The 9,900-nt window shown below is 36.5% G+C and overlaps 1 protein-coding gene across 1 annotated transcript; it reads left to right on the forward strand.

The window, feature by feature from the left end:
- Positions 1-3,452: 3,452 nt before the first annotated feature.
- On the forward strand, positions 3,453-9,438 carry LOC121878869 (cullin-5-like; the record flags this gene model as incomplete). The annotated part of the gene is made up of 6 exons (XM_042385292.1): positions 3,453-3,620; positions 4,666-4,803; positions 6,118-6,242; positions 6,782-6,915; positions 8,060-8,232; positions 9,277-9,438. Coding segments are annotated over 6 exons (900 nt in total), but the record flags the coding sequence as incomplete, so codon positions are not given.
- Positions 9,439-9,900: the final 462 nt, after the last annotated feature.

A 9,900-nucleotide genomic window follows, 5' to 3' on the forward strand; every position in this document is an offset into this window, starting at 1 on the left:
TTTTCATATTTAAAACCCTAGTGAATTTAGGACCCAATTCAATTTATGTCCTTATTTCATTGGTATTTATGACCAAAAAATAATAAAAATAAAATTACATTTTCATATGAATAATAACTAAATCCTGATATGCATTATAAAAAAAAAATTTTTACTGTAAAAAAATTAAGAGCACCTTGTGCAAAGAAGCTGCCTTGCTAATGAGTGGTAAACAACAGTCAGAGCATGGCGGGCCTTTTGTTTTCACGCATCTGGAACAGGAACAGGAGAAAAACTTTCTGAGGTTTCTTACAGCATTTTTGCATCCCTATTCAACATGAGCAAGAGAGCAAGTGATGGTAGAGTTGTTTCAAAAGCTAACAGAAAGTGTATAAGCTTAGCCGAGAAACTAGATGTGTTAAAACAATATGAAAAAGGTGAAAGGTCTGTGGATATTATATGGAGCAAGCAATGAACATATTTTCTGAAGTGGATCCATTAACAGAACAATGCATTAAAATTTAAATAAACGCAAATGACCTCTACATAAGGATGTACAATGAGAAAAGAAAGCAGCTGTGCAAGGTTCTTTCAACAGCTTTATTATTCGAAGGCCTAAACCATCAACTTCAGCTACACCATCAAATTCAGAATCATAAGCAGCTTCAACATCAACTTCAGGTTCAGTAACAGTTTCAGCAACAGCTTTATGGAAAGCTACAGCTTCAGCCAGAGTTGAACCTGATGACTTCGTCATCTGAGTAAAAACTCGCACAATATTCATTGTCTTCCCTTATGTTTTAGACTTTACCACCATTGGTGAGTTGAATTTTTGTTTTACATTCATAAGTATTATTTAAAACATATATGACCAGTAAATAAGTGTTGCTTTCATATATATATGTAGAGAAATGACGACATGTTTTCACATGTACGCACTTACTGTACATACGTTGGCGTTCCCAATCGTCTCGCTTTATTTATTTACCATTAGTGGTTAGCGACTTCTAGTGTTCCATTTATTAACATTAAATAACATTACAGCTACAACCAAGGTTTTACAGTGGGGTATGCTATAACGAATCTAATTGGTTCTAGAACCTCGTTCGTTATAAGATTAATCCGTCCCAGGCCCCCAAATACAACCGCTTAACACTGAAAATTTTCTGTGGAAAATGTAAAAAATACAGTACTTTATCTTACCTTAGTGTTATTCAGCATGCAGGTACCCCTAAACACTGGCACAGCGCTATCACTTGCACTGGGAGTCTTGGCTTTAAGGTACTCAAACAATTGTTTGGCCTTCTCACAAATTATAGCTTCACTAATGCTATCACCTGCCATTTCTTTCTCCTTTATCCACACTAAGAGTAAATTTTCCATCTCTTCAATCACATTACACCTTGCTTTGCTAAGTCTAAAGATTCCCTTAGCCACTTGCACAGTTTTTAACTCCTCTTTATTCTTCAAAATCGTACATATAGTCGATTTAGCCATCCCATATTCATCACTAAGTTTCGCAATGCTTCTTCCATTCTCACGTTTCTTTATAATTTCTTTCTTAGTTTCAAGGGTTATTAGCTTTCTCACTCGCTTTGGACGATTCATTGTTACAATTGTATACTTGTATAACAAAATAGTTATACAAATAACGCGAATTTCCACATCAAAAGACAAAATTTCAACAATAATAGTGGTGCACTGGCTACACAATGAGACAAAGATGGCGCCTCACGCTCTTGTTGTGGGTCGCTGTACAACAATATTCATGCGCCAGACGAAATAGTCCCGTATTCATCCGCGTTCGTTGTAGGAGTTGCGTTCGTTATAGCATTCTCAATTTTATAGGTAAAATCGTTCATTATAGGAATATTTGTAGTAGGATCCGTTCGTTATAGCATACCCCACTGTATTTTCTTCAGTTTCTTATGTAGAACCATCGTCACTCACGAAAACAATGCCGTCTTGTCTCCTCGTGTGTGTTTTAATATTCTATGTGTTATTAATGAATTGCATTGTTCATTTCACATATATAAACATTAATTCAATCAAATACATATTCAGTAATAAACAATAATGAATCTTTTGTACATATTCTTAAAATACATGACTATGTTTCCTTGAGTGCGCATGTATACATTGGCGTTCCACTATCAGTCTCACTTTTTCTTTAATATCAGTGGTTACTTCTACTGTACTGTACATGAAATAACATTAATGAAAACATACATATTTTTTACATTAATTTTATTACAACAACAACCGGGGTCTTATTTTCTTCAGTTTCAGGTGGATAACTGACATTATGGGTGTAAACACTGACAACAATGCCGTCTCTTATCCTCTTGTGTGTTTTAATATTCTACGTATTATTAATGAATTGCATTGTTCATTTCACATATATAAACATTAATTCAATCAAATACATATTCAGTAATAAACAATAATGAATCTTTTGTACATATTCTTAAAATACATGACTATGTTTCCTTGAGTGCGCATGTATACATTGGTGTTCCACTATCAGTCTCACTTTTTCTTTAATATCAGTGGTTACTTCTACTGTACATGAAGTAACATTAATGAAAACATACATATTTTTTACATTAATTTTACTACAACAACAACCGGGGTCTTATTTTCTTCAGTTTCAGGTGGATAACTGACATTATGGGTGTAAACACTGACAGCAATGCCGTCTCTTATCCTCTTGTGTGTTTTAATATTCTACGTATTATTAATGAATTGCATTGTTCATTTCGCATATATAAAGATTAATTCGATCAAATACATAAACAATAATGAATCTTTTGTACATATTCTTAAAAAGATAAATGGCACGGTATCCTTAAATGTGCACGTATATGTTGGCGTTCCCAATCCATTATTAACATTTAATAACATTAGTTAAAACATATATATTAATTTTTTTACATTAATTTTACTACAGCTACAACCAGGGTCTTATTTTCTTCATTTTCTCGTGTAGAATTATCGTCCCGGACTCCCGGCTGTAAACACAAACAAAAACAATGGCGTCCCATCTCCTCCTGTGACCATATTATTATTCATTTATATTGTATAAGGTGCATTCAGAAACATTATTTAAAGAATATAGTTTGCAATTTTCATTAATTGTATTGTTTTGGGGGGAAAAGAGAGTAAAAAGCCACACAAAAGATATGAAAAGGTCACACTTGGGAACATCTCATTATTGCTTTATTTTAATGGTAATTAATGATTTGGTTACGATGATTCACCTTACACTGAAATATTAGAGGACACATTACCGTCGTTATTTAAGGCTTTACTGTACAGTACAGTACAGTATATTCAGGACTGTACACTGTTATAATTATCTTCTCATACTTGGGTTTAGTGGCTACTGGTGGTTAAAGTGGTTTAGATGCTTAATTAATAACACACCAAAAAGTTGTGTGTTCATTTTCTATTTGACTGTTTCTTGTTTCCAGGATTCAGAACAATATGTAGAAAAACTTCTAGACCTGTTTCAACGATTTAGTAAATTGGTAACAGAGGCATTTAATGAAGACCCTCGGTTCCTCACTGCAAGAGACAAGGCTTATAAAGAGGTTGTCAACGATACGCAAGTCTTCAAATTAGAGTTGCCAAGTAAAACAGTACGTTTTCATGCATTGTTCCATTTTTTAGTTGTGTTTAAAAGATAAACTTTACCCAGATTTATGACGTAATATGCCATCAAAGTGTGTCATCCTTTTGACGAGAAAGAATTGTGAATGCCAGGGGGTCTCACCTCATATAGTAACCAAGTCTGTTCATATTATAGTTATGAAAACCTTGCCCACTCTCAGAATTGGTCCAGAGTCATGGATTGTGTGTCGATTGTTATTGTTTCACAGTGATGCTCCTTGTTGATCAGTCTGTTGTCAGTAGATATACTCCTGCTGCACAACAGGATGCCTAACATGCACAACAGGATGGAACTTCTTTTACACAGCACTGTCATGTGTATCCATATATTTTTGCAACACACACACACACACACACACACACACACACACACACACACACACACACACACATTTTACCCTTTTACTAGTCTTTTTCTCTACCATCAAGAACACAGTTTCCAATTAATTAACTTTAGAGTATGTCTCAGCAAGTGAATGGTTTGGGATCATTTCTCAACTGGAGTGGGGGATTGGGTTACCTCCTTGTACACTTGCACTTATGCATTAAGCATTGAATGTATACACCATCATGTGTATTTGCTGACAGTAGAACAACCCTTTAAAGACTAGTATCCTGCCATGGGGATGGGATAACCCCGTTAGCTGCTGAATGTTAAGTCTCAGTTGATCAGCACCCATCTGGCATCCTTGAATCATTGTAGGAAAAGGCTTGTATGATTTAAGAACAAATTATATGTACTGAATATGCACTATTTATGATACTGTTTATGATAGGCTTATTCCTTTGTCTGTCCACTCAACAAACTCATTAAACTTACCTTGTATGCTTCCACACATAACAGTAATAAGTTTGCTTATGGTAAACCTCTTTGAGAGATATTGCAGGCTGTTTAAACATCATTTCACTGAATGTTGAGAGAAACAGGACCATGTTGTGTATGTTGAGTGATCCACCTGGTAGTAAAACAGAATGGTGGTACCAGTACTCATTAATTTTTTTATTTCCCTGCAGAAAGGGATTGGCAACAAGACCCAACCTGAATCTAAATGTCCAGAACTGCTTGCAAACTACTGTGATATGCTGCTCAGAAAGACTCCACTTAGCAAAAAGCTTACTGCAGATGAGATTGAGAGCAAATTAAAAGATGTGGTAAGTACTATATTCCTGTACATTATATTTGGCAGGGCTTAGCACTGTTTTGCTCTGTGGTATGTAAGATATACATATAGGATGCTTGTTTGTCTGTTTTCAAGTAGTTTGTGTATTTTATTCTTTATATGTATACTGTATACCAAATCAAAGTGTTTTTTGTCAGTACTCTTAACTCCCATATTTTTGCAAACGTTCTCTTGTCTTCTTAAGCATAATTTAAATAGAGAAGAGAGTTGCCATATATGAGGTCTGTCCAAAAAAGAAACCGAACTTTTTAAATAGCATGCCAACGAGCCGGCGCAGCGTGCTCGTGATGGGAGTGCTGTGTATTGGTGACCTGACCAATTAGTCATCGAGTTACACGCGCTAGAGTGAACGTTTGTTTAGTGCACTTAGCGATTTGTTGCAAGTTGAACAATGAAGGATCTTGAAGAGCAACGTGTTTGCGTGACATTCTGTTTCAAATTGGGAAAAACTTTAAGGGAGACTTTTCAAATGTTGCAACAGGCTTATGGGGAGGGTTATTTGAGCCGTACACAATGTCACGTGTGGTACCAGCATTTCAAAAGGGGGAAGAACATCCACCAAAGACGATCCCAAATCTGGACGTCAGAGTCGCTCAAATGTGGAGGTGATGTTGATCGTCTTTTTTGATTGGAATGGAGTCGTTCATCATGAGTTTGTTCCACGTGGTCAGACAGTCAATAAAGAGCTTTACGTGGAGGTCCTGAAGCTTTGAGGGAGGCAGTGCAGAGGAAGAGGCCTGGACAAACAAGACCTGGATGTTGCACCATGACAATGCACCTGGTCACGTGTCGCTCCTTATCCGTGACTTTTTGGCGAAGTTCGAGGCGACTATCATCCTCCAGCCACCCTACTCTCCGGATTTGGCTCCTGTGGACTTTTTTTGTTCCCAAAGTTGAAATCCACCCTGAAAGGTCGCCGATTTCGGACGATAGAAGAGATAGAAGAAAATTTGCTCCGTGACTTGCGCACCATCTCTCAAAACGCGTTCCAGAACTGGAAAAAACTTTGGGAGCTGTGTATCAACAGTGGAGGGGAGCACTTTGAAGGAGACAAGTCTGATTAAGTTGTAAGTAAAGCAATAAAAAATTTTTTTTTAAAAGTTTGGTTACTTTTTGGACAGACCTCATATTAGCTTACTCTTGTTGGTAGTTTGCATATACTGTACTTTTAATTTATTTGTGAACACAGTAGCACTGGGAAGGGAGGAGCCACAATTTATCATCCATAAGATGTTGGGGCCTTAGAGTTCTTTGAGACTCATAATCTTTGTAATTTACTCCCCAGTTGCTGGTGCTAAAGTATGTGAGCAACAAGGATGTCTTCATGCGGTACCACAAGGCGCATCTTACGCGTCGTCTCATCCTCGACACCTCAGCTGACTCGGAGAAAGAGGAGAATATGGTAGAATGGTAGGTAAAAGGAATATGATGATGTTATAGGATATAGGGGTGAGTCACAATATGATAGGGTGATGGGTCAGACTCATGAACAAAGATGTTAGGGGATAGTGAGTCATTAGGAAGACTCATGTTTGGTGGGGTAGAATGTGGTAGTATGGTTGGTAGTGAGTGAGGAATGTACAGCAAATAAGTCGTATTCTGTGTGAATGGGTAAAAAGGATGCTATAGAGTGATATATGGGGGAGGACATGCTGCTAATGACTGCTGGGTTATGTAAAGCAATAGGGAGAAACCAGATGGATATTTTGGGCCTTATTGTGGAAAAGGTATCAAAGTAGAATATCTGTTACAGGGGTAAGAATAAAAGAACGACAGCATATGAAAGGAAAATATGTATGTGTAATTGTGTATGATTCCACCCACCTTACATTATACAGTAGTTGAAAGTCAAAATGCTGTAACATGATATTATTTACAGACTGCATTATAATTTAGAGTTCATGAATGAAAAAATTACACATACTGTATGGTATTTGTATTCTACACAGGTTGCGAGAGGTGGGCATGCCTGCAGACTATGTCAATAAGCTGGCAAGAATGTTTCAAGATATTAAAGTGTCCGAAGATCTCAATCAGCAGTTTAAGGAAACCATTAGAACTACTACCAAGTCTAGTGTAGCAGGTAAGGATTTTACAGCTGCTGTTGAACAAAGTTTCATCCTTTCCATATGGTCTTTCTTTTCCAGGTAAGCAAGTGATGATTGCTTCACTTAAATGACAGCCAAACATATGTGTAGTAATCTTCAAGAGGTGTCCCAGTGTTCTTGAAAAGAGGTCCATCTTAGTCCCTAGACCTTTCCCCTCTATATTTTGGTCTACATGGTCACCTTAAATTTGTGTAGTAAAAAAATTACCCAAGAAGCTTAGAAGACACGAAGGAGACAATTACGGGTGAATGTGCTAAAATTTATATTCCCATGTTAGGAGGGATTCAGTTATCTTTGCAAAAAAGAGTTGTAAATGTTATACGTGTAAGTGATTCTCATTTTGAATAATAGAAATACTGTAGATTTATTACGTTAACATAGAAATGCAGTACTGAACCTGTACATAAATATTTATAAATTTCTACAGGTCTTGACTTTTACTGCACCATTTTACATTTATATGAGTCCTCCAATCCTAGTACAGTAATATTAGAAAAGAGGATTTCAGGGTTACTTTTATTTTTTTCTTCAGAATTTGAAGTAGTGTCTGGTGGGGGATCACTTCAAAACCTCCCACCTTATTGTATGTGGGATTTTTATTTTATAGTTTTATTCGTTTATGCTGTGATCCACCCCATATTAGGTAGGAGAGAAGTAAAGATAAAAACCGTGATAGATTGGTAAATAGATGTTTTACTTTATAATAGAATGGTAGACAGATGCATATAAGAGCCAAATACTGATATTGTTGGTGTTTAAGTGGGGGTTATTTGTTATCCACGTTGAAAGAATTGGAGGCCCAATGAGGAAAGGAGTGTGAGTAGGAAAGAGACCTCCACTATCAAAAGGGAGGAAGAGGATGTTCATGTATGTGGCATTTAAAGAATGTTTTGATGACAAGTGGTGTAGTACTGATGGTAAGGTGGAGTACTGGGAAGAGCATCTGGGTACAGTAAGGCTTGGGGTGGTACATAGATTGTTGGCAATTCCACACATGGATAATCAAAGTTCTGTTAATGGAACAGTTTAACAATTGGATATAGTATGAATGTTAAGATATGTGAATTTGCATTTACAGTAAATACTATGTAATCATTCTTTGTTTACCATTTTTTACAGATAATCTTAACATAAAAATATTGAATGCGGGAGCATGGGCGAGAGGTAGTGATCGAGTAGCAGTCAGCTTACCCATGGAGCTGGAGGACTTCATCCCAGAGGTTGAAGACTTCTATCGAAAGAAACACTCAGGCCGTAAACTTCAGTGGCATCATCACATGTCCAATGGCACAGTAGGTCCCCCCTCCCCCCCCACCAAACTTTCCTGTTTAGAATTTTAGCTATGTTTAATCATTTATTGTATGCAAAAATTTTTGTGTTATTAATAGTAAAGGTGATTCTAGTAAATTATTGCACCCAATTCAGTTCTCATCAGTGGCATTTCCGGAACCTCAAGGATTGAAAGGAGGATGGGGAACAAAAGTAATCAATGCAATAAGAGCCACCTGGCTTAAGGACTTGTGCAATGAATGGAACATTGATCTTGAAATAGTATTCTTTAGCTGTGCCCATAATTAACCAGGCAACTTGAATACCCTCTCTCCTCATAGAATTTGTGAATTAGTTAGTTGTAGCAAAATTTCAAATTAGCAGATTCACCCTGAAATTGAAAATAGCTAACAGTAGCTTTGGCACAAAATAAACTGATGAGAGAGACAAGGTTCTGTAAGGTCTGCAGCTAGAGGGCAACTGTTATAACTAATACCCTTATTGGAGGCCAACAGTGTGATGGGGAAGAAAGATCTCCCAGGCTACAAGCTCCAAAAGACTATGATTTCAGGATCAAAACTTCATATATGGACTAATCTATAAAAATATAGATTAACCTTCAGAGATAAAGTTCTATTTAGGAAGTTAAGCTGATAAATAAATAAATAAAATTACTCATTATGGGGGTATATTGACACAGGTATTTGGATAGCACAAATAAGAATCTGTGAAGACTTTGGTGCAATGACTGTGCAGACAATAAGGTTAGGTTTAGCTTGGGAATAAATTTGATAATGTAGTTTGGATGCTGCAATGGTGTGTTTTAACTATTAAAAAGTATGCATTTTCTAGTGTTTGTGTTTCTTGAAATATATATGAGAGAGAGATTACCGTACAATCGTACATGTAGATTGATATGGACCGAGTTGCTGAAAATTTTGGTTGGGCTGCTAGCACTAACAGAACTAAATTGCCAAAAAAGAGAATGCAGTTACATATGTTTCAGTAATTAATACCAGAATATTTTTCATATAACATTAACTCTTCCTTTTTCTCATTCTCTACAGATCACATTCTCTAACAACATGGGAAGATTTGACTTGGATGTCACCACTTTTCAAATGGCTGTCATGTTTGCATGGAATCAGAGGACGCACGACAAGATTTCTTTCGATAATCTTCGTCTTGCCACTGAGCTGCCCGATCCTGAGTTGCGACGGACATTATGGGTAGATAACTTCTGTTGATGTTGGATAAGAAGTTCTCTTTCCTCTGTTATTATTGAATAAGAAGTATGTTACAGTTAGCAGGGCACAAAGGGGACAGCAAAAAGATGATGATTATTTATGAGTGAAGCAGTAGAGAGAGATTAAGTGGAAGGCAGGTAATAAGCAGAAAGCTGTAGAATTTAAGAAGGTGTTTGATACAAAAATAGAGGAACATTTGTGGAAGTTTACTGCTTTGTTTACATATCAAAAGAAACACAAGATGAAGAACAAGGTTAAAGATTTTCAGACTTTGACATAAAAGTTTTTACGAATAAAAGAAATACAGGAAAGGAATAAAAAGACAAAATATGCCGTAGAAACAGACTAAATTTCCCTTCCACCCTAAAAACTGTTTGATGAGTGATATATGTCATTAAAGGGCAATAGAGACTGAGTGGATACAGTGCTTGCTTCCTCTTTTAA

The sequence above is a fragment of the Homarus americanus genome, unplaced genomic scaffold (assembly GCF_018991925.1).
Source record: "Homarus americanus isolate GMGI-L3 unplaced genomic scaffold, GMGI_Hamer_2.0 scaffold23386, whole genome shotgun sequence".
Classification (NCBI taxonomy): Eukaryota; Metazoa; Arthropoda; class Malacostraca; order Decapoda; family Nephropidae; genus Homarus; species Homarus americanus.